The sequence below is a fragment of the Peromyscus leucopus genome, chromosome 7 (genome assembly GCF_004664715.2).
Source record: "Peromyscus leucopus breed LL Stock chromosome 7, UCI_PerLeu_2.1, whole genome shotgun sequence".
Taxonomy (NCBI): domain Eukaryota; kingdom Metazoa; phylum Chordata; class Mammalia; order Rodentia; family Cricetidae; genus Peromyscus; species Peromyscus leucopus.
In genome coordinates, this window is record NC_051069.1 from 60,577,294 (window position 1) to 60,600,597 (window position 23,304).

Sequence of the window (23,304 nt, forward strand, 5' to 3'; positions counted from 1 at the left end):
ACACCCTTTCCACCTTGGACATATGGGCAGGATCCTGAAGTGAAACCTGAACGTGGCTGGGAAGTAGTTTATTTCAGCAGGCTTGAGCATACTGACTTTAGCCAGAGTTAACGTGGGCGTCTCTTCCCGTGTGCCTGGGAGGGACGCTGGGGGCTGGAGATGGTTTGGGGCACACAGGGACGGGCGGTCACAGTGGGCCCCGAGGGGAACAGGTCGCGCTCGGGGCGAGGCTGCTGAGCAGTGCCGGGCGCCGGGAGCGAAGTGCGCACGGCGGGGACCGGGCGGGGACCGGGCGGGGACAGCGAGGGGCGGGGAGCGCGGAGGAGGGTCGGCCGGGCCGCGTGCACTCGGCACAGGGGGCGGGTTTCCCTGCGGGCCCGAGTCGCCGCGGGGCGCCGCCGGCTAAGTGCGCGCCACTGTCCCCACGGCCCGCGAGTGGCGCTGCCAGGAGGCTGTGCTCTGCGGCGCAGCCCGCAGCCTCGCTACCCCCACGCTGCGAGCTAGCGAGAGAGCGAGCTAGCGAGAGAGCGACGATGCACGCCGGTGACAGCGCCCTGAGCCTCCGCCCGGCCTCGGGGCAGCTGCACTGAGCCTTGCGCGCGGGGCCCGGTCCTCCGCGCTTCCCCGCGCTCCCCCGCGTTCGCAGTGTCCCCCACGCCCGCCGCTGCCGCGGCCGCCGCGCCTGGGCCATGGGGCTGCCCACTCTGGAGTTCAGCGACTCGTACTTGGACAGCCCGGATTTCAGGGAGCGACTTCAGTGTCACGAGATCGAGCTGGAGAGAACCAACAAGTTCATCAAAGAGCTGCTGAAGGATGGCTCTCTGCTCATCGGGGCGCTGAGGAGTGAGTGGCGGGCCCGGGGGTGTGCAGGGCCCCGCGGGGTGCGGGACCCGGGTTAAGAAGCCCAAACCGAGCTTCTTTTGTTTGAATGGATTGGGGACAAAAGCTGAAGGGCTCCCCTGCTGGTGGCCAACCAAGTCTGTTACTGGTGGTTCCAATTTACTTTCCTGGCAACACCGGGAAGGGAAAGATCCCCAGACTACCCTACAGAGCCAGCTCTTGTAGCCGAAAAGATGGGAAGACTTTCACTTTTGTTTGTTGTTGCCAAGGTTTCGGTGCCTGGTCGTGTTTTTGTTTTGTTTGTTTTTTTCATTTTGTTGTTGTTTTGTTTTTCTTTTTAAACGTCCTAGAGAGTGCCAGGCATGGTGGTACACGCCCGCCCGTGGTGCCGGCACTGGCAAGGCTGAGGCAGGAGGAATGCTAGGAGTTTGAGGCTAGCCTGAATTAAGAATGAAATGACAGGTCAGCTTGTCTCAAAACAAACAAACCAAAACAACAAACAAACAAAAACTCCGGGGGAAGAGTGGACTCAAGAGCATGGTTTTCAGTGTTAAAAACGAAGCTAGCGAAATTAGTAATATTTTAGAAAAATAATTTCATACGACAATGACTCGTCATTGATTTGACTTTTAAAAAATACACGTGTGCAGTTTGGCCATTGGCAGGTTGTTTGGTGGATTTTAAGCCCTCGAGAGTTTTCTGTGAGTACTCCATTCTGGCCTGCATCATGTGTGGTGTTGGTCACTGGTGAGCGCTCGGGTCTAAGTTCAATTAGACTTAGGATTCTGCCTCCTTTCCCACACCCCTCCCGACAGGATATTCTTTACTCATTTCTCCTCCAGAACTTACCTTTCGATTTTTACAACTTAAAAAAGTTTCTCACTCCAGACTTTCTCACACTGAGAACCAAGTGAATTACTACACGGCTAAAGCTTAACTATTGCCTTTCCCGGGGCCCATTTGTGTCTAAAACAGAAGCTTGGGAAGGCTTCAGCTTCTGAGGCGAAACTCTTGGTCTTTGGTTTTGATGAGGGCACTAACGTTGGCTGGAGAGGCCTCTGGGTCACTGGGTAGTCCCCCTTGGGTGCTGTCCATGCTCAGGTGGTGGAGGGAAGACTACATGAGTAGGGTTTGTGTTTGCCTGAAGCAGACTCAGCGCTCAGCCTCTGATCTATATTTGAACACTGTATTACTAGCAAGGATTTCTCTTAGAGAGATGTCTTGAAATTATTGCCTTCCAAATCACTTTTGGTTTTAGCAATACCCAGTGCTCAAATATTTATGCACCACATGTTATTTTTCCAGAATAAAGAAAATATGTTTATGCCCATTGTCAATTAATCTGAATTTGAGACTACTATGATAATAATTATTTACATGGTTTGTGAAAATATGGCTTCTTTGCAGTTCTTTGAGTGGTTGTCTACACAAATGTGAACTCCCTTTGTATCTGGTTCTGGTTTGAAATCTTGGCTGAGGTCTCAGAACCAATCTTACTGAGCACTGGGGAGCATGATTTCTCCTCAGAGGGGCCACCCCTTTCCCCAGTGTGTCGGGCCAGGCCGACTCACGCTTTGCATGGTGGGTGATCTACATTTGATGTTTCACAAGGTGAAAATACTTCCTGACACGTATTTTATTTCACTGGTGATATTACATACTTTCTTGGGATTCTTCAGTCTAGCTTTGTGAATCAGATCATGTGTTTCTCGACCCTCTCTGGGGCTGTTCTCTCACATGTCCCTGAGGGCACCTTTTGAGGATGGGGTCTGCATTCACAGCTGTCCTGGGAAGAATGCAACCTGTGGGCAGGCCCTAGGTTGGACATGATGGTACCCTGCCTCTTGAATTCAGCCTTATACCCTTGAATGTATAAACGTGCTATTGTTCCAGAATGTAGTACTGTAACTGACACACAGTTAGTACTCTTCTCATTGTGGAAGGAACTGTTTTATTTCTCATTGAATAAATTCCCAGGACTGGTGAGATGCCTCATTGGGTAAAAGTGTTTGCCACGCAAGCCTGACCACCTGAGTTCATAGCCTGGAACCCCTGGTGGGAGGAGATAAGTAACTCCCAAAAGTCACTTCAGTTGATCATAGACATGCCAACACACACACACAACACATACACACACACAGACACACATCAACTGTCAAATGGGGACTTTTGAAGCAAAAGATGTGTGAGAAGAGATAGGAGAGTACTGCTGTTTGCTCACCAATCCACTTCTGTTCCCAGAAGAGGACACTCCAGGCCAAGCGGCGGCTGCTGGATGCCAGCACTCTGAGGCGGCTAGGTCTGAAGGACTTGCCCTATGCGTTCCCAGGCCCACCGAGGGAGCCCTCCTCCTCCAGTCTGGCTCTCCTGACTTTCCTCCTGCCGATGTGAGGAGGTCTTCAACTAGTTTAGTAGTTATGTCCCTGATCCACTTTAGGTTTTTAACTAAACTTGTATTTCACTTACAATGATTTTCTAATATAACTGGTTTAACCAAAGATAGCAGTGTTTGATTTCTACTCTTAATGAGTAGAATTTTTCTGCATGCATTCTTGTGTATGTGTTTGTTTGATGCAGTCTTAGGCAGCCATGACTGGCCTCGAGCTCTCTCTCTTCTTGTCTCTGCCTCTAGAGTCCCAGGTTTATTGGCACATGGCACTACACTCATGTGCATGCTCTCTTTTGGTTTATATGTACATGCCTGTCCCAGCAAAACTATGCATGTCTCCTGACCCGGGTTTCTTTAGTTGGTTGTATGGACGATTGCTTATTAATTGCATTAGATATTTTATCTTGTAGGTTTTTTATTGTTGTTGATGTTGTTTCTTTGTATTTTGAGACAAAGTCTTACTATGCAGTTTAGGCTGGCCTTGAACTTGAAATCCAGCTGCTTCAGCTTCCTGAGTTTGGAATCACAGCATTGCATTACCATACTGAGCTGAACCACATTTAAATTTTATTTTATGTGTTTGCTTGCATGTATATGTCTGCAGCATATGTATGCAGTGCCTATAGAGTCCAGAAGACGTATCAGATCCTCTGGGACTGAAGTTTATAGACAGCTGTGAGCTACCATGTGAGTGCTGGGAATCAAACTCAGGTCCTCTTGAAGAGCAGCAAGTGTTTCCATTTTTACTTTTTTGTTTGTTTATTTTATGAGATGAGGTATCACTATGTTGCCCAGGCTAGTCTTGAACGCCTTAGCTTGGTTGCTCTTCTTGCCCTTAGATTCCAGCATTCTTGGTTTGACAGGCTTACATGGTTTCACTTTAAATGAGTCCATTCTATTTTTGTACCCACTCTGAGGAAAAGAGTGCGGGTTTAACATATCCATCTTGACTTGAGTTCAAACTCCAAGTATGATAGCTGGCAAGCAGCTACAAGCATTATTACTCCTATGATTATCCACTTATTTCATGACATACCTTATATCCATAAATGATATTTGACAATGTTCTTGATAGTGCTGACTCAAGTTTGGTTCAATTCGAGTGACTCAGAAACTCCACCCTTATCAAATATTATGTTATGTGAACTTTATTCCTTTATCAGGTGCCAGTTTTAAAATCTTTAAATCACAGGTTTTTACTTATTTTTTCTTTTAAGGATCACTCATATGTGATAAAATATTCCCGTATTATTCTCTTATTCTTTTCCATATACTTTTTTTTGTCTATACTTTGCATTTAAAGAACCATTGAGAGCAAAATGGACTTTGTTCTTCAAGTAGAGGGTAAGAAGAGAAGTGGGGTGACATCGGGAGAGAACTGGATATTTACGTTGCATTAGGCGTTAGGAGTAGTCCAGAGATGAAGGGCTGTGCGATGTGGCTGGGTTCTATGCCAACAATATGCCCTTCAGTAGGCGCTGTTCTTGGATTTCAGTGGCTCCAGGGGTCTTGGAGCCATTGCGGTAGATACTGAAATTAGATGATAGGCAGACTAGATAACCCCTCTGTCAGTATTCTTCCCTCCAGCCTGTTCGGCACCATCCGGGCCAGTCCTGCTCTATTCTGGCTTTCCTCTCGGCTTATGCTGGAACTGGCATTTGGTTTGCTCTTAACAGTTTCTTAAACCTGTGTTTGGGGTTATTTGAAACAGAACAACTGTAACGGAGACTCATATATTCAGTTATGTATTGTGATTGTTAAATATAGGTGTGATAGCTAAGGCTGGTTGTCAATTTGACAAGACGTGGGAAGAGGGAACCTCAGTTGAGGGCTTGTCTCCATAGGAGTGGCCTGTGAAGCATTTTCTTGACTGGTTAGTTGAGGTAAGAGGGCCCAGCTCACTGTGGACAGTATCATCTCTCAGAGCTGTTGGAAGGTAGCTCACTGTGAGATGGAGAGCCAGTAAACAGTTTTCTCCATGATTTCTTCTTCAGTTTCTGCCCTCACTTTCCTCAGTGACAGAATGTGACCTGGAAGTATAAGCTGAATGACCACCTGCGCAACCCTTGCTAATGCTGTTAATCCCAGCAATTCGAACTAGGCCAGTACGTAAGCTTGAAGCAAGCTCCGTCTATTACTTTCATACTATCTTAAAAGCAAATGAGTTTACAATTTTAATGTAAACAATACCGAAAAACCAACACAAAACTTGTCAACTCTGTATAATTAATTTAATGATGTTGTTTTGCTGAAACTAATTTTCCTCTCACAGAGATGGTTGATAACATCTATAGTGTTTGTGGCTTTTCCCAGTGGGAACTCCTTCGGCATTGATGCCTTGTTGATGGCCTAACCCCACTGCCCCAGTCATTCACTGGGCGTACTACAGGCCTTCTAGAAGCAGATGCTTATGACACTAGTGACCCAAGACCCCAAGAAGATGCATTGCGTTCATTCCAGTGGTTGGGATGAGGCACAGGCTGATGTTGTAGAATATGCTAGGGAGGTAAGTAGCATAGGTTAGCCCAGTTCCCTGTAGACATCTACTGTCACAGCCACAGACTTCAGTGTGAAGTTCACTGCTAACCATGCATTTGTGATCTGGAATGAGGTAGGTGTTAAAGGTAAACAGAAAATACTGTGTCAGTAAACAGCCTACTGCTTGGCGGGAGGTGCAGGCAGGAGAATGAGGAGGAAGTTCATGGCTTGACTTGATAACTTGGCTATGTAGCAAGATGGAGTGTAGTGGGTAGCCAGTCCAGCTTGGATAAAGGCCACTCCACGTAGTTAAAAGGAAGATTTATTTAGTGGATGACTTACAAATGGAAGAATAGATAGGTTGCGGGGGTCTGGGGAAGGTGTATCGCAATCCAGCGGTGTTCTCTGGAGCTCTGCTCGGTCAACCTCCACCGTCCAGGGTCCAGGCACAGAGAGCACGCACAGCGCGAGCGCTGGCCCATCCAGCTCTCGGGTTTCCCGTGCCTCCCCTTGCCCCGCCTCGTAGGCATGACTGTTGCTAGAGTCTCAATGGGGGTTGGAACTTCCAGATCCAAGCTGGACTGGCTACCCACTACAATGGAGGCCATCCTGGGCTACACAAGACCCTTCTAAAAAGACAGCAATAATGAAAAGGAGTTGTGGGAAAGATGATGGACCCCATCTCCCATCTGTTGCCCAAACTCAGCCTTGTCCATGGACTTTTCCTGAGCCAGTCTCTGCTTGGTATACTTAGGCATACTTCTGCATTCAGAAGTTTTGGTTGTGTAGGGAAAAATAATTAAGTGAAAAGAGGAAAGGGAAAGTTCACAGCATTGGAGAGGCCATCCATGGTTCCCTCCTGTTTACACAGTCATTTGCAGATGCTCTGAGAAGTGTCACCTGAGGCTCTTCGCGGTATCTGAAATGCAGTCAGGCTGTCTTCAGCTGAAGTGACATCCATGGTGCTGTTTACTCTGGAGTGCTGTTGAGTGCTGTGCATTCCACTGAGGTGGATTCACTTGCTGGTTTGGGCAGCCCAGTCAAAAGTGTGAATGTGTAATTACCTCACCATTCATTTGCTCCTGATAGTCCTTAGAACCCAAAGTAAATGAGCAGATGCCTTTCAACCAAGCTGTAATTAATTTTAGGAGCTGGATTCAGACTATGGCTCTTTAAGGTCATTTCAGGGACTTGGTCCTCAGGAAGGCAATCATACTAGTGCTAATTTCAACGGGTGCCTTGGTGCTCATTGGAGTGTAGCTGAGCCAGCCCAGCTGGTTATTCCAATCTACTTTCTTCACTATGTGTTCCACAAGAGCTTAGTAGGCATTCTAGAATGGTGTCTGTTTCTCCTGAGTTCCTTTGCAACAAGGTGGTCATTGAGGCACTTTTCTGGGTTAGAAGGTCAGAAAAACGGGTTGCAGTGAGAATAGAAAGGCAATGCCTGTGTGTTGGAAGGGACGTCTTAGCAGTAACTACTGTGTGCACAGCCTCCCATCACTAGGGCTAGGCAGTTCTTAGAGGGCAGAAAATTCTGAGTACTGAAAAGGTGCTCTCCAAAACATCCTTTCTTTCTCTCTTTTTTTTTGGGGGGGGGGGTTTCGAGACAGGGTTTCTCTGTGTAGCTTTGCGCCTTTCCTGGAGCTCACTTGGTAGTCCAGGCTGGCCTCGAACTCACAGAGATTCAACTGGCTCTGCCTCCCAAGTGCTGGGATTAAAGGCATGCGCCACCAACGCCTGGCTCAAAACATCCTTTCAATCATTATTGCTTCTTAGACTGCAGAGTTAATTGAATGAAAAGTGATATTTAGGATTATGTAAATAAAAAGAATACAGTTCACATTTAGCATTGTTTTGGTCTAGTACAGTTTTATGTATTTCTAAGGAAAGTGGTGAATCTTTTCCCTAGATTCATAGGCAGAAGCAGGAGATTTAAGAGAGTGAAATATTACACGGCAGTGAGACGAAATGCTTGTGAGGGACAAATGAGAAAGGGGGAAGGGAACGGGTTTGAATTTGAATTTCTTTCCTGAATCTCGCTTCTTGGCAGAGCTCTGGTTACAGTGCCAGCCATCTTGCTGCTTGCATCGCAGTTCTGCCCACGTCAGCTTCTAAGCAGGTGCCATGTGCCACATCCCCACCGGCCACCAGGCAAGTTCACCTTGCAACTCTGCCAATTTTCCCCTTTCTTTGAGCTTGCCAGAACGCTGTCCCAAATCTAATAATCTTTACAGTGTGTCCTCTGTAGACCAGGCCTCTTCCACCGAGAGTGCATCTTCATGTGGAAGTTTCAGTTGGCCTCGTGTTGGGGACTGTGCCTTCAACTTCAGTCATGGCATATGCTAGCTCAAGGCAACCCAGTGTAATGCGGGGATTTAACAAGGCAATTCCATGTAGTTTATCTGGTAGTTAAAAGGAGGTTTATTTTGGGGTAACTTACAGCCAGTAAAGGGGTCAGTTACAGGATCCAGGAGAGGTGTGGTGCAGTCCAGAGGGGTTCTCTGGAGAACTCTGACGTGGTCTGCAGTCCAGCATCCAGGATCATGAGGAGCCAAGAGGGCTGGCACGTAGGGATCTCTGGTCTTAAGGGCTCCTGTCTCGGCCACGCCCCTGGGGCAGGTCATAGGTAGGCATGGCAGTTACCAGCTGCCTCACTGGGGTGGTGCTTCAAGGTCAAAGCTGGAACAGCTACCTACTGCAGCAGTTTATCCAAAGCATCTGGGTAAAAGACATGGGGAATGCTTGCTTCTCAGGTGAGCTTAGCATTGTCATTCACAGGTATGCCTGGCTAATAACATTTAATCTCTGATCATTAGAATATTTTAGCACTTGGTAGGTGCATGAAAGACGAAGTAGCATCAGCAGGAGCTAGTCCAGTTTAGTAGAAAGGGCCTGGGCTTTGGAGTGAGTAATGTGCCTTTTTAGTGCCACAGCTGTCGTTTGTAACTGTAGGCCTATCCTGCACTTCTCTTGTGACTTTACCCACTCCAGAGTAGTGAATAATGTTTACTTCACGTGCACATGTTTCTTTGTATTGGATATATTTACATTTTTTTTTTTTTTTTGGTTTTTCGAGACAGGGTTTCTCTTGTGTAGCTTTGTGCCTTTCCTGGAACTCACTTGGTAGCCCAGGCTGGCCTCGAACTCACAGAGATCCGCCTGCCTCTGCCTCCCGAGTGCTGGGATTAAAGGCGTGTGCCACCACTGCCCGGCTAAAATTTTTTATTTATATAATGTGCATGGGTATTTTGCCTGCACATATGTCTGTGTATCAAATGATGCACATGAATGGCGCCCTCACAGCCCAGGAAAGGGATCAGATCCCACAGAACAGGGGTTGTAGATGGTTGTCATCCATCATGTGGGTGCTAGGAATTGAACTTGGGTCCTCCTGAAAAAGCAGCTAGTGATCTTAACTGCTGAGCCATCTCTCCAGCTCTGTACTGGATTTGACATCTGCAGAGTATACCTCTCCAGATAATATTGATGCTAGATATTGATGGGAAGTGAATATGCTTATTAGATGGCCAGATAAAGAGATTGTGTCCACCTAATATCTGGAAACGTTGAAGTCAAAGGTTGTCATCAGACCACTTAATAGTGGGATTGATTCTAAAACTATGGGAAGAAAAATCATTGAGAAAAACTAGAATACTATGGAACCTTACTACAATGAGATTAATTAGATTAGGCTTATTAAGAAATTGTTATTTGTGGACTGGAGATATGACTCATTTGGCAGAGGGCTTGCCCAGGATGCAGGAGACTCCGGGCAATTCAGTTCCAGCACCACATAAACTGGCTGTGGTAGTGCATGCCTGCATCCCAGCACTTGGGGGATGGAGGTAGGAGGATCAGAAGTTCAAGGCTTTATAGTGAGTTTGAGGATAGCCTGGATACATGAAACTCGATCTCAAACAAGAAGGAAGGAAGGAAAGAAGGTGAAGGGAATAAACAAATCGACATTTGCATTAAAGAATCTTCTCCTGGGCCAGTGGGATGGTGCAAGCCTGATGGGTTCAATCCCCAGAATCCATAGTGGAAGGAGAGAACAGACTCTGCAGTGACCCTTTGACCTCCACATTGTGCACTGTGGTACATGCACACCTGCATTCAGATACAAATATCACACCTGTGCTCACACACATACACACATGTGCACACACACACAATTTAATAAAGGAACCTTTTGTTCAGCAACTGTAATATTGTGTAGTGACTCAGATATACGAGGGATTGCTACAAAAGTGAAATTGTACAACTGATTATGATTTGCTGTTAAAATGCTGTATTAAGAATTACACAGCTTATTTTCAGGATACCATTTCAAAGTTTTTTTTTGTTTGTTTGTTTTTGACAAGGTCTCACAATGTAGCTCCGGCTAACTCTCTACATAGACCAGGCTGTCCTCATACTCATAGAAATCCACCTTCTTCTGCCCGAGAGTTGAGATTAAAGTTGTGTACCACAACACCGAACTCAAAGGGCTGATTTTTAATTTTCTGGGGATGCTCTTTAAATGCCATTCATTTTTTTTTATGTTTTATTACTGCCATGAAACTCACCCTATTAAACATTCAGTGATTTTTTTCATATACTTAGAGTTGTGCCTCATTACATTATTTTTAGAATTTTTTATCACCCTTGGTTAGCCCTCACATCTCATATTTTGATAAAGTAATAATGCTATTGCAATGCTCCAAAAGGAATCTTTTCTAGGCTGTTCTATGATGATAAACTTTATTTCACTTTTAATTTAGCCTTCTGTGTTGAAATGGATACACTTTAAATACATTATACATGAATAAATTATCGTCCATACAGTATTCACACTGTTGTGTTAAATATTTTCATTCCATATGAGCATTTTTTGTTAATCATAGGAAGTCCACAGACTGAAGGTGCTATTTATGTGTAAGTAATTTAAAACACTCTACATACGAAATGTAAAGGGAACCAGAGCAGACTGCATTTTATGTAAAGCAACATCTGTAGCGGACTCGAATTCACCAAAAGGAAATTGGATCATGTATCTGCTATGTGATTGAATAGTGACTTTCATCTTGTGAAGAATTTTTTCTGGAACACCTCCGAGGCCTGTGGTGTTCAGGTTGTGATGAGGCATTTAGGAAGCCCTGACATGCTGGGGTGCTGGGGTGCTGGGGTGCTGGGGTGCTTGTGCTGGGTACAGCCACAGCCTCTGCTGGACTTTACCAGAAATAAGAAGCCATTTACACAGCCTCTTTAGCCCCCATGCTCAGACTGCTGGTTTTCACACAGGGTCTGCTGACGCCAGTCCCCCATCTTTCTTTTATTTTTTTATTTTTTTAAGTGTTGTGTCTTTTATTTAAAAAATAGATTTATTCATTTTAGTCTATGTGTGTTTTGCCTGTACATATATCTGTGCACCAAATGCCTAGTGACTCTGAGGTGTTTGTGGTAGCTCTCGCCCTGGGTCACACCTTGGTTCTGAACACTCAAGCAATGTGGAATGCACTGTGTACACCCTCATGCTGGACACACCAATGACCACACAGCCTGAACGACCTCAGCTCCGATTCCAGACTGCCCTGTGCTAGGGATGGTAGGGGTTTCTTGCTTTGTTTTGTGTCTGTGTATATAAACTTCTCTGTGCTTACAGAAACATAATGGCTGAATTATTGAAAACAATAACTTTTAGTATTTTCTTACCATCCTTTTTCAGAATGTATCACATTAGTATATATCTGGAATCTGTATGTGTCAAAATGTTTTGTTTTTAAAAGTTGCTGCCTGAGTTAAGGAAGTGGCTCAGTGGTAAAAAGCACACATTGCTCTTCCTGAGGACCTGAGTTCAGTTCCCAGCACCCATGTCAGGTGGTTTATAGCTGACCGTAACTCTGCTTCCAGCAGATCTGAGGCATTATGACTTCAGATGGGTACCCATACACATGAGGCACACACACACACACACACACACACACACACACACACACACACACCCCTCCACACACACACACTTAAGAGAATAAAAATAAATCTCCAACTAAAGAGATATAAGGGCTTTCAGCTATTTTAATACTGCACAGCACTGCAGTGCATTGGCTGTGATAACACTGTGCAGTTTAGGAAGTGATCCCATGCTATGGAATTAAATTTACTTGTAATTGAAGATAATTAGGATTGGCAAGCAAGTGCTATTACAGTTTACTAAATTGATTGCCTTTCTATTAAATATAAATTTTATGATCTAAATTTAAGAGAAAAACTAAGGTATAGAATTGTTTACATATTATTGTCATTACATGAGGAAAATGTGCCCATGAAATATACTGAAAAGAAAAGCTATGTGTAGATGTGCAGGGGTGGGGTGGATGGGAGCTGTTATTAGGGAGATCCCAGCCTTGGCTTCTGTAGGATGTTATGGAGACCTACTGGGAGGCTGAGGCAGGTTTGTCAAAGCCTTGCTCTACAGTTTTCTGTCATGTGCATTTGTGTGTGTGTGTGTGTGTGTGTGTGTGTGTGTGTGTGTGTGACAAAGCACATAAAAAAGCAGTTGAAGGAAGGTGTTTTTTCTTTCTTACAATTTCATGATACAAAGGCCTGGCCAGAAGTCACACTGCTCCCCGTCAGGAAGCAGAGTAATGAGTGCCATTCAGGGGGTACCCAACCTGGAGAACTGTGCTCCTCACAGTCAGGGGGCCCCCAACCTGGAGAATGGGGCTCTTCACATTCAGGGGAGTCTTTTCACTTAAATTAAACTTCTTTGGCAATGCCTTCACAGACATGCCCAGAGGTTTGTTTCTTAGGTGATTTTAAATTTTGCAAGTTGACATCATTGAGGCTGGAGAGTGGCTCCTAAGAGCCCTTGCTGATCTTGCAGAGGACTCAGGTTGAGTTCCCAGCAGCCACAAGGTGGCTCATAACCATCGATAACTCCAACTCCAGGAGAGTTTATGCCTGCTTCTCTCCTTCAATTTCATCAGACACGCTTGTGGTGTAGACATATATACAGGCAAAATATCACATACATAAAATAATAAAAATGTATGTAAAGTAGATTAAACATCAGTTTGTGTCTGCATGTTACTCTCTCCGTGTATGTAAACACACGCGCACACACACATCTGTTAACAGAGTGAATCATCACAGTATGTGTATATATGTGTACATGCAAGTGTCTTTGTGTAAATATACATATACACGTGTATGTATTTGTGTGTGTGTGGGGGGAACTTTTTTCAAAGCTCAAGCCTATAACTGTGAGTCAGCCAGAGAGAAACAGCTTTCCCGACTTTACTCTTCACATCTTTTGTTTCTAATCCATGGAAAATTCTCTGTAAATTATTTGCAAGCAACTTTGATTTTGAACTTTCACCAACATTGCCTTCCTGCCTTTTTCTACCTCCAATTTCTGGTTATTTACTTTGTTTTTTCTATTTATGCAATTCTGTCTGAGCAATGTTTTTCTGTCCTTTAGAAATGACATGCAGGCAATCCTGAAGGTACATATCCAGGTCTGGTCTGTTTTATTTGGCTGTGGTAAGCATACAGTTTTTATGGGCCAATTAATTATCCCAGGTGTTCCATGAAAATATAACCAGTTTCCCTAAGTAGAGTTCTCCTGAACTACAGACTCAGGTTTTAAGAATGTTGAGAATATACTGACAATGATTCCAGCACAGAGCCTAGAGTGACTTTAATTTATTTTGTAATTTTTTTTAAGTGTCTGGAAAAGATTCCAGTTTCTGTGGAAATCCCTCACAGGAAAGCATGGCATTATTTTGTTGAGGTAACATATGCTGAGGCAGCTGGTGACAGCTGACTTGAGAAAGTGAGAGAATTTGGGTTCAGTAACTGGCTTGTCCTGGCCCCTAAGATTTGTTGGTTACTTTGGCGTGGACCTGGACCTGGACCTGGACCCGGACCTGGACCCTGTGCTCAATCTCTGGTGAATTTGTAACTTTCTCTGAGGCTGTTTGCTAGTTTGTGTTTGGGACCACTGGCTTTGCTACGCAGATACATTCAAATTAAGCCCAATCATTTATTGTATCATTATTGGCTACTGTCTTAATCATTTTTTTTTGACCATTGACAAAATACTTCAGAAGATCAACTCAGCAGAAGAAAGTTAATTTTGGTTCATATTTCAGAGATTTCTCTCTGGCTCATGGTGTCCGTCCATACTCGGTTGCTCTGGTGTTTTGGGAGCTCAGGATAGAACTGAGGTGAGGAGTGAATGGTGTAGAAAGCGGTTCAGTGGGAAAGAGAGAGCAGGGCCCAGGTCCTGTAGTTCCTCAGTGGTCTTCAGTGGCTGTAACTCAAGACTTCATCACATGCCCCTGTGCTGGCAGGAAGGACAAGCTGCTTTCTTTACTTTTTGCTGAACATCACTTGAAAACTTGAAGGAATTTAGCCAAGAGGAATTTGGTATAATCAAATGTTAGTTATTTATTAGCTCTGCTTTGGGGATCTGCAGAAGTCATTCCCTTGGCAGTACTAGTGTTGCCTGCCCTGCTTGCTCCTTCTCTGGGCCCAGCTTCGCTGACTTCTGTTTACTTAGGAGATCCATGTGTTTGTGTTTTTCATGTGGCTTGAATTTTATCATATTTATCAGTCATCTTTTCTAACCAGATTATTCTACCAGTGTCTCTTCTGCTCTTTCTCATAACAGAAAGAAATAATAATTTAAGTCAAGAATTTTGGTCCTGGCCTTGTCTGGCCCCTCTGAGCAGATATGGTTTTCTAATAAGGTGACAGCATCCTGACTTACTTTCTGCTATTTAAATTGGGAGGAATAATGCAAAGATTTCTGAAATCCTGGTTTTATAAAAATAGAATCTTTTTAGCAGATCTTTGGAATGATCTTGAGAGGATGAAACAATTTGCTTAAAGGGAGTTAAAATCCATACACCTGTTAAGTAGATTCTTAAATAGCCCGAGGTAGAAAGATTACCATTAGTGACATTCTAGAGTCGTACTGCTGTTAAAATTTATTGAAACATTTCAGAGGGTTAACAGTGAATTCAACTGTTTAGCTCACTTTTATGCTAAACAAATGTGTTTGTGTGTTTAGTTCTGAGACGATTCAGTTTTATTGGAAGTAGGCATTCCCACAAACTTCAACTTCCAAACTTGATAGATTGTTTCATTTCCCTTCATTTTTGTTAGGAAATGGAAATTCTTAAGTTCCAGTGTGGAAGGCGTTTTAGTGAGCAGATGTTAATATCCAGCCCTCTAACATCCCTCATGGTTCTTGGACTTGACCAGGAGGCAGTAGACATCCATTAGAGCTGACATCTCTGGCTAGACTTTCGATTCTTTGACTTAGTTGAACTACACCAGACAGACCTAAAGAACTGTTATCTAAACCAGACTGACTTTGGATCCCTAATTAATCATACCTTGTACATGTTTTTTTTTTTCTTCTTCTTTTTTTTTTTCCCTTGTACATCTTTGTAGCTCTTGCCTCCAGTTAGGAAGTGTGGGAGGGAGGAGATTTGGTCTCCCAGAACTTGAATATGAAGGTCTAGGAGAACAGTTGAGTCCAGTGGAAGTCAGTGCCCTTGAGGGAGTCTCCCTCCCTCTCTGTTTCCTGTTTTCCTGCATTAGAACTGTCCAGAACAGGCTAGGCTGTGTCCTAAAACAGGAGTCCTGCAGTAGAGGAGCCCTGAGAAGCTAATCCCTTGGGGAAACCCCCTGGAGTGTTTGTTTGCAGACTATTGCAGACCCAAGCAGAGCAGAAGTCTGTCCTGGGCAGCTGCTTGAGGCTCTGGGAGTCAGATTGTAGCTGAGGTTCCCTGGCCCCTCCCGCCTTCCCCCAGTAAGAAAGGTGCTTTGCTCATTTGGTTTTCAGAGTAATGTTCTGTTTCTCTACATTTATACTCTGGCATATTATGCCAGAGCTAGGAATTTAGCTGGAAGTTGTTTATGGTCTTCCCCTGAGACTGAAACTGGTGCTCCCTTCCCAGAGATACACTCTGGGCATGGCTTCTTGCACCACTAGGGGACCTTACAGAAGGGTCTGGAAGCAGACATTCTTGTTTACAGGAATCTTAAAGAACGGAGAGATGAGCAGAGAACTGTGGTAGGTGAGTTTAGCTGGTGGAGACATCACTAGAGCAACTGTAGTGAGCTGCCTTTGGGAGGACGGCCCAGCCATGCAGGGCAGCATGAACCCAGCATTGAAAAGAAAATCAACTGCCTTCATGACTGGCTATTGGGAAGTGAGGGGAGACCTGGGAAGGGAAAGCCTGGATGTCACTGGCCTGAAGTGCACAGCCAACTTCCATGTCTGATCTCACTGACAGTTCTGCACTTGAACTGTGCTGGGTTCAAGCATGGCCTGCAGTCATTTCGTGCTGAATAGGGCTCTTGTCCAGCAATGTAACACTTATAGTACAGAGCCAGTGCGGACCTGTTTATGGTTCATTGTGCAGGATGTTTTTAAGCTCTAATAGTTAGATACCAGAATTTAATTATGAGCAAATGAAATAAATGAGCAGATGCTGGAAATGCAAGGCAGTTAGTGAAGACAGTAGTTATGACAGGGAACTGATAGAAACTTCTGGTTAGTAAAGTTGCCAGTTGCTGATTCTGAAGTGGAATTGGAGCTGTGTTTTTGTGGTTTTTATATTCTTGGGGTAAAACATGTTTCCTTAGGAGGAATATATTCTTAGAAAGTGAAACTGAAGTTTATTCTAAAAATGCATTCAAAAATAGAAAATTACCCAATAGTTTTAGGAGTGTGGATTGTTTTATTTATTTTTGAAAATTGGCCTTCATGAAAGAAGGAAACTACTCTTCTTCTCCTCCTCCTTTTAAACTGTCTAAAGGTTATGTTTCGAACAAATATGTAGCATGGAGGAAGAGAAAAAATTAAGCAAAGGCAGAGAGTATTGATTTAGAATCCAGCTCTGGGGGGGGGGCACTCCTGGATGAACTCTTGAGTACTTAAAGCTATAGAATGAAGTATTCATGGGTGCCAGCGTCTAGAACAGCTGCCCGACGGCCATCGCCGGCCCTTCATTAGCTGAGGATGTTCTGGGCCGAGCAGAGAACACGCTCCAAACAGAGACCGTGGTGAAGAGATGTCACCTGGAGCTTGATGCAGATTTAATGTTCACTTTCTACAAGAACTGTCCTAGCGTCCTTGGCACCCTGAGTCCCTTTGTGTCAAGTGTCCCAGTGGCTCCGAGCTTTGTTTGATCCTAGAAGGTTGCTGAAGTCGATCTAGTAAGTTGAATTAATGCTAGGGAAAAATAGAAAAAATAAGATGCAATAACTTACTGAATATGCGAAGGAAGACGTTTAATGAGGATCACACCTGAGTATGGTGATGGGATGGAGGCTATAGTTCTTCTTTAAAAGTGTTTATTACATCCATTTGTGTGTGTGTGTGTGTGTGTGTGTGTGTGTGTGTGTGTGTGTGTTTCTCTGTTCACCACCTGGGTTCTGGGGTTGGAACTCAGGTCGTCAGGCTTGGCGGCAAGCGCCTCTACCCACTGAGCCATCTTGCTGGTGCAAATGTTAACTCTCAGTGTGAATCCTAGTCAAAAATTAAAAAAAACGAGGGAAACCCCATGCTGAGGGCCGCATCTCCTGAGGTAAGTGCTCTGCTCCTGGATGAGGTGAAGGCTCTCAACTCTGCAAAGGTGGGTCAGCAGCCCTGTGGCTGAGAAGTGTGCTGGCGCCCCAGAGACAGTTAGGGTCCCAGTCCTCTGGTGAGGATCACATCTCATGGGGCCTATGAGGCCCTTCAGAGTAGAACCTTGTTGACCCCCTTTAAAAAATCTAGACAGCACTTAGAGCCATGCCATCCAGCAAGTGACATGAAGGTCAAGAAAGCTAATTCACCTCATTTTGCAAGCAGACATTTTCTACTTATACACACACCTCTGAAATCAGGCACGCCTTTCTCTTCTGCCCCACTGAGAGCTTCAGAGTTTGGGAGGGACATGGATTGGCTGTTAGAAAAAAGGGCAGATTTACTCAAGTGAGCAAGTTTGAATCAGGGAGCAAAGGTTGTCTTCTTTGGTTGTAAGATGACAATAAATAAATCCGATGAAATTTTCAACACATAAAAAGTGGAGAAACTTTTTTCTTTTTTAAAAATGGGTTGCAAGTGAGAAATCAAAAATGAGGCCCTGAAATTAGAATCATCTACCACAGAGTGGGTAGTAATTTCTCAATCTCCAGAACACTTATCAATATTGGCTACTTAGATTATCAAAAACAGTGAATGGCTGGAGTTCTGCTTAGCTATGAGCATTTGCTGCTCTTCTAGAGGACCGGCATTCACCACAGCGTTCGTGTCCTGACTCACAACAGCTTGTAACTGGAGCTCTGCAGAATCCGGTGCTCCCGTTTGGTCTCAGCAGGCACTGCAGACACATGCGTACAAACATACACATACATAAAACACATCTTAAAAAGGCGTAAGCTGGGGTAGAGCGGTAGCCACGTTTGGAGAGTGTTTGCCTCGAGTGCATGGGGTCCTGGGTTCAATGCCCAGTACCACATAAACACATAAAAGTGGGTGTGGTGGCCCCCCGGGCAGGTGGAAGCAAGAGGATCAGAAGTTTAAGGTTCGACCACACAGGGAGTTGGAGGCCACCCAGTTCCGGGGTCGGGGGTTCGGGGCCTACAGTCCACCATGGCCGGTAAGGAAAGGAACAAAAGCCTGCCAGACAGCCAGGATGCAGAGATTGTATTTCACACGTGCAGGAAACAGAGAGAAAGCGCAGGAAGTGGGGCCAGGCTGCAAGGCCTGAAAGCCCGCCCCCAATGCCCTATTTCCGCCAGCAAGGCTGCTACACCGGAAGTTTCTAGCACCCTCTCAAACCGCGCTAGCTCCAGGGGACGTTCACGTACCTGAGTCTGTAGGGGTGGTTCTCACTGAAGCTCCATGTCAGGTAGCGGTTCTGTGCTTGTGTAGAGTACTTGTTTAAATGGATTCTACACTGGAGGGAGTCTACAGTTTTTCATTAAGGCTTCAAGTAATGAGTGGCATTTGAGATGGGAGAAGTGGGGCGGGAGAGGTTCATGACAGCTCACGATTTACGTGACTTACTAAACACAGTGATTCTCTTATAGACCAGAAGAACTAACCATCTTTCAAAGAAAACACACATGACTGAGAAGGCCCCGGAAAGCCCATGGGCTAATTAAAGAATAACAACAGTGTTTGGTGCCGGGAGACCAGAGACATTTCTGGGACTGTCTAAATGACTTCCGCTTCTTTCTCTCTAGTTCTTTCCTCACCACTAGATGTTGTTTTTGTTTTGTTTTCTTTGTTGTTTATTTTTTAGCTGAAATACTTCTTGTGTGCAGTGTTGTCAGAGAACAGTTACCCACGGATCAGGGCTGTGCGCATGGGTACAGATTTGATGCGTTAAGACGGTGACTGAAAGATGTGGCGTCTGCTTCAAGCTCTGTGGGAAGTTTTGGCTGCTGTTATTACTTAGCATTGGTCTCTGTGGCAACAGCAGGAAAATGTGAGGAAAACAAACATGGATTCAAAAGAAGTAAGAGATCAAGCCTAGCGGAAGCCCACAGCTGGCCTTCTCTGGGTCAGCACATTTCTTTGCTGGTGTGTCTGTCTGTGATATTCTGGGAGCTCAGGTCTATGCTGCAGACTTGGCTGTGCTTCTGCCTCCTGAGGTCCAGGCAGCTTCATGCACCCCTTCACTCCCCCCCCTCCCCCCCCCCCCCCCCCCCCGTCTCTGTCTCTCTCTCTGCGTGTTTGCAGGCCCCCAATGATAGGTGGGAAACTTGGCTCGACCAGCTCTCAATCTCTCACTCTCCTGTAGATAGATGTTACACATCTTGAATCTGTTATTCAGCATAAAAGAACAGTGCAGCCATTTCACAATCACAAAGAGGAGCACTTGGAAAGAGAAGAGGACCGAGAAAGCTTATCACAAAGTTGTTTATCACTTTTCAATTCCAGGCTCTGTCCTTCCATCTGCTTGCTGTTGGCTGAGTCACTGCCCCCTGAACCCCTCAGCCTGCTGCTAGAGCCAGCATCTGCAGCCTCAGCCATCCCTGCCTCAGTGGGCCATCACTGTTCCTCCTCTCCTCTTGTCTAGGAGGTGGCAGTCACGTAAAGCATGCTGGGATTCTGAGCTCCTTGGTTTCAGCCATGACAGAGTGTATAGTCTGTTTTTCTAACCTGGGACCGCACTGGCATGGGGGAAAACTATGCAGACTGTCCACACAGGAGAGTGGTCGGTGTAGACGAAGTAGAGATGGCCAACGTGTCACTCCTTAATTACTTTCTTCAAGCTTCCACTGGGTTCTCAGAAACTGTGTATGAGATAACAACATTAAATGAGATGTTTTCTTAGCACCTACAGTAAATTGGAGATCTAAGAGAGAACTCAGGAGACTCCACAGGTAGGTTGTATCCATGTAGTTATTCTTAATAACGTTGGAAAAAAATGGGAAGGGGATTTGTACAGATGGCTGCTCTGATGGTGGGAATATAATTATTTTTGTTCTGTTTTCCAAACCTTCTCTAACATTTCAGTACTGTTTATGCAATAATGATAATTTTTAGTAATAACAGAACTATTTCTCATGGGGAATACAAACTCTACAAGAGGAAAATTCCAGATTTACAAAACTAACACAGTTAAATTCAAAATCTAAAGGAATGTTTAGAAAAAGATAAACAAAAACAAAACAAAACAAAGTCCTCACAGGACTTAAAATGACTCCCACCACAGCCGAGACTAGTGGGGGAGGGGAGGCAGTTTCTTTAAGGGAGGGCTGACCATGTTTCCGTGAATTGCCCGATGCCCAAGCCTACATGATCAGCACAAACTGAATTCAGTGGGTTATACAAAAGAAAGAGGATGGGATGTTGAGGGGAGTGTGTGTGTGTGTGTGTGTGTGTGTGTGTGTGTGTTTCTGGAAGGGGTTAGTGGAAAGAATAAGGATGAATATTATCAAAATACATAGTATGCCTATTTTAAATTCTCAAAGGGTTAGTAGAAATACATTAAGAAAGAAAAAACTTAAAATAAGGACTTTTATATTAACTTGGTGTGGCTTTGTTGTTTAAAGTAATTTTTTTGAGGCATTATTGATAACTTGTGTTTATTTAACACATAAGCTTTTAACAACTTAAAATACATATGTAAAAGGACCTTCCATTATTCTTTTCTTACAATATTTTACTGTGAACATTTTTAGAATGCTCAAAACTTTTACAGTTACAATGAACTACTATATACAAATTCATTTTCTACAATTGTATATATTTTTAAAGACTTCTTTAAACTGAGTCGATACTACAGTTTCAATATAACTTCCGGTCTTCTTCCTCTATGTATGAACATGTGAAGTCTTCCCTGTTACAGTCTTGCATTCGGTGTGGCTCCTTTGTTAAAATGAATGGGTCTATTCATAGATTGTTATTAGCCAGTCTGTAGGTTTCATCAGGCTCCCTCTGTGTCCTGTGTCTGTCATACTTCACGGAATGAATGGTTTCATAATGGTTTTGCATTTCCTAGGATGCCATGGGATTAGGACCACGTGGTCTGTAGGCTTTTCCTATTGGCCTTTTACTTAGCTATATTCATTTTGTGATGTGGTAGCTCTTGTAATGTTAAACAACATTTTACTGTATACATGTAACCAGTTAGTTTGTCGGATTTGCCTCTTTTGACCACGTATTGTTACTTATATGTTTGGCCTGTAATGAGTAAAGTTGCTACAAAGATTTGCCTGCAAGGCTTACATGATTTTTCTTTTGCCTGTTGATCTGAGAGAGTACATCAATTGATTTTTAATGATTTAAAAATTTTAAATATATTGATTTAGTGTGTATGAGTGTTTGACAGTATGTATATGTGTATAATGTGCATGCTGGTGCCTATGGAGGCTGGAAGAGGGCACGGGAACCCCTGGAACTAGGGTTTTATAGATGGTTGTGAGATGCTGTGTGTGATAAATGTTGAAGATATTTTTAAGCTTTTATCCAAAACAAACAAACAAACAAAACCACAATGGACTTAAAACTAAAAAACAATTAGCTTTATATCCTTCCGTGACTTATTTCAGTAATTTAAGAAACTTTCTGGATTGATCCAATCTGTTAACTCCAGACTAACCTTAATAACAGCAACAAAGAAATTATCTTCAGGTGTTTATTAAATGAGGGTGATGGCCAGAGAATATCATTGTTCCTTTTACAGGACATGAGTACAGATAGACTTGATCTTTACATTCAATAAATTATTGAGTGAAATAGTTAATATGTATTCACACATTTATAAATCTTAGGTGCCAAAGAAAATACAAACATCAAAAAGCTGAAAATCCAGCTGGTACTGACTTGTGCCTGTAATCCCAGCTGTTCAGGAGGCTGAAGCAAGAGGATTGCAAAGTCAAGGTGTGTCTAGTTTACAAAGTGAGTTCAAGGCCAGCCTGGGCCACTTAATGAGGCAGTTTCTGAATAAAAAGGAGAAAGAGGGCTGGGGATAAAGCTTGATGGTAAAGCAATGGTCTAGAATGTGTGAAGCCCTGGATTTGATCCAGTGTATTATAGTTACTTTTCTTTTGCTGCCAAAAAAAACACCATGACCTGGCCAGGCAGCGGTGGTGCACACCTTTAATCCCAGCACTCGGGAGGCAGAGCCAGGGGATCTCTGAGTTCAAGGCCAGCCTGGTCTACAGAGCGAGATCCAGGCCAGGCACCAAAACTACACAGAGAAACCCTGTCTCTGAGAAACCATGACCAAGACAACTTATCTAACAGGAAAAGTTTACCTGGGTTTGTGGTTCCAAAAGAGAACAGCCCCTCATGACATGCTCCAGAGGAGAGCTTGCCTGGTTTCAAAGCCTTTGGCACAAGGGCAGGACAGGGAGGAGCGGATCTATTCTCTGGTCAAGAATAGCCTTTGTAGATAAAGTTTAATGACAGCGGGACTACCAGGGCTTTCTCACAGAAGACATCAAGTATGCATGTGGCAGCTTGAATTCCTTTCTACTCAAGGACCTTCAGAAGGCACGTGTCTCCGATTAGACCGGTAAACATGCTGGCAGAAGCTACCACTTAACAATTGCAGAGTGTTCTTTCCTTCAAGAGACACATAAAGAATGGTCTCAAAATTTTAGCTAAAGACGTTATTGTTATGCCTGTGCATATGGTATGTGTGTATGTAGGAGTTCATGCCACGGCACTTTTGGAGTCAGGTGGCCTTTGCGGGGTCAGCTCTCTCCTTTCACCTTGACATGGCTTCTGCAGATTGAAATCAAGGCCGCTAGGCTTGAGTGGCAAGTGCATTTTCCTACTGGTCCGTTTTGCCAGCCCTATAAATAATAACTAACTGCCCCTATCTTATTTTGTGTAGACTTTAACTATATTTTCTCACCTTGAAGCTGACTTTTAAGGTTAGAATACAAAGCAATGTGTTTGTCATGGCATCTTCATATGTGTGTCATTCATTATACATCGTTCTTACTCACCTTCCCCATCTTTAATTTTTCAATAGAAAGCTTGTTTGTAAATAGTTCTAAAAGTAATATGTCTTGGTGCCTCTTAGAAGGATCCAGATTTCTGTCTGTTATTTTGTATTCCTTCAAAGTCAGGACTGAGTCTTGCTTCTAAG

General features: G+C 44.1%; 1 protein-coding gene across 1 annotated transcript in view; it reads left to right on the forward strand.

Moving 5' to 3' along the window:
• The first annotated feature begins 358 nt into the window (after window positions 1–358).
• Arhgap42 (Rho GTPase activating protein 42) overlaps window positions 359–23,304 on the forward strand; it is a 221,895-nt gene continuing 198,949 nt past the window's right edge. Inside the window, exon 1 of the mRNA XM_028873103.2 lies at window positions 359–843. Coding sequence (XP_028728936.1) covers window positions 690–843 — 154 coding nt within the window. The 5' untranslated portion in view covers window positions 359–689. The remainder of the gene's footprint in view (window positions 844–23,304) is intronic.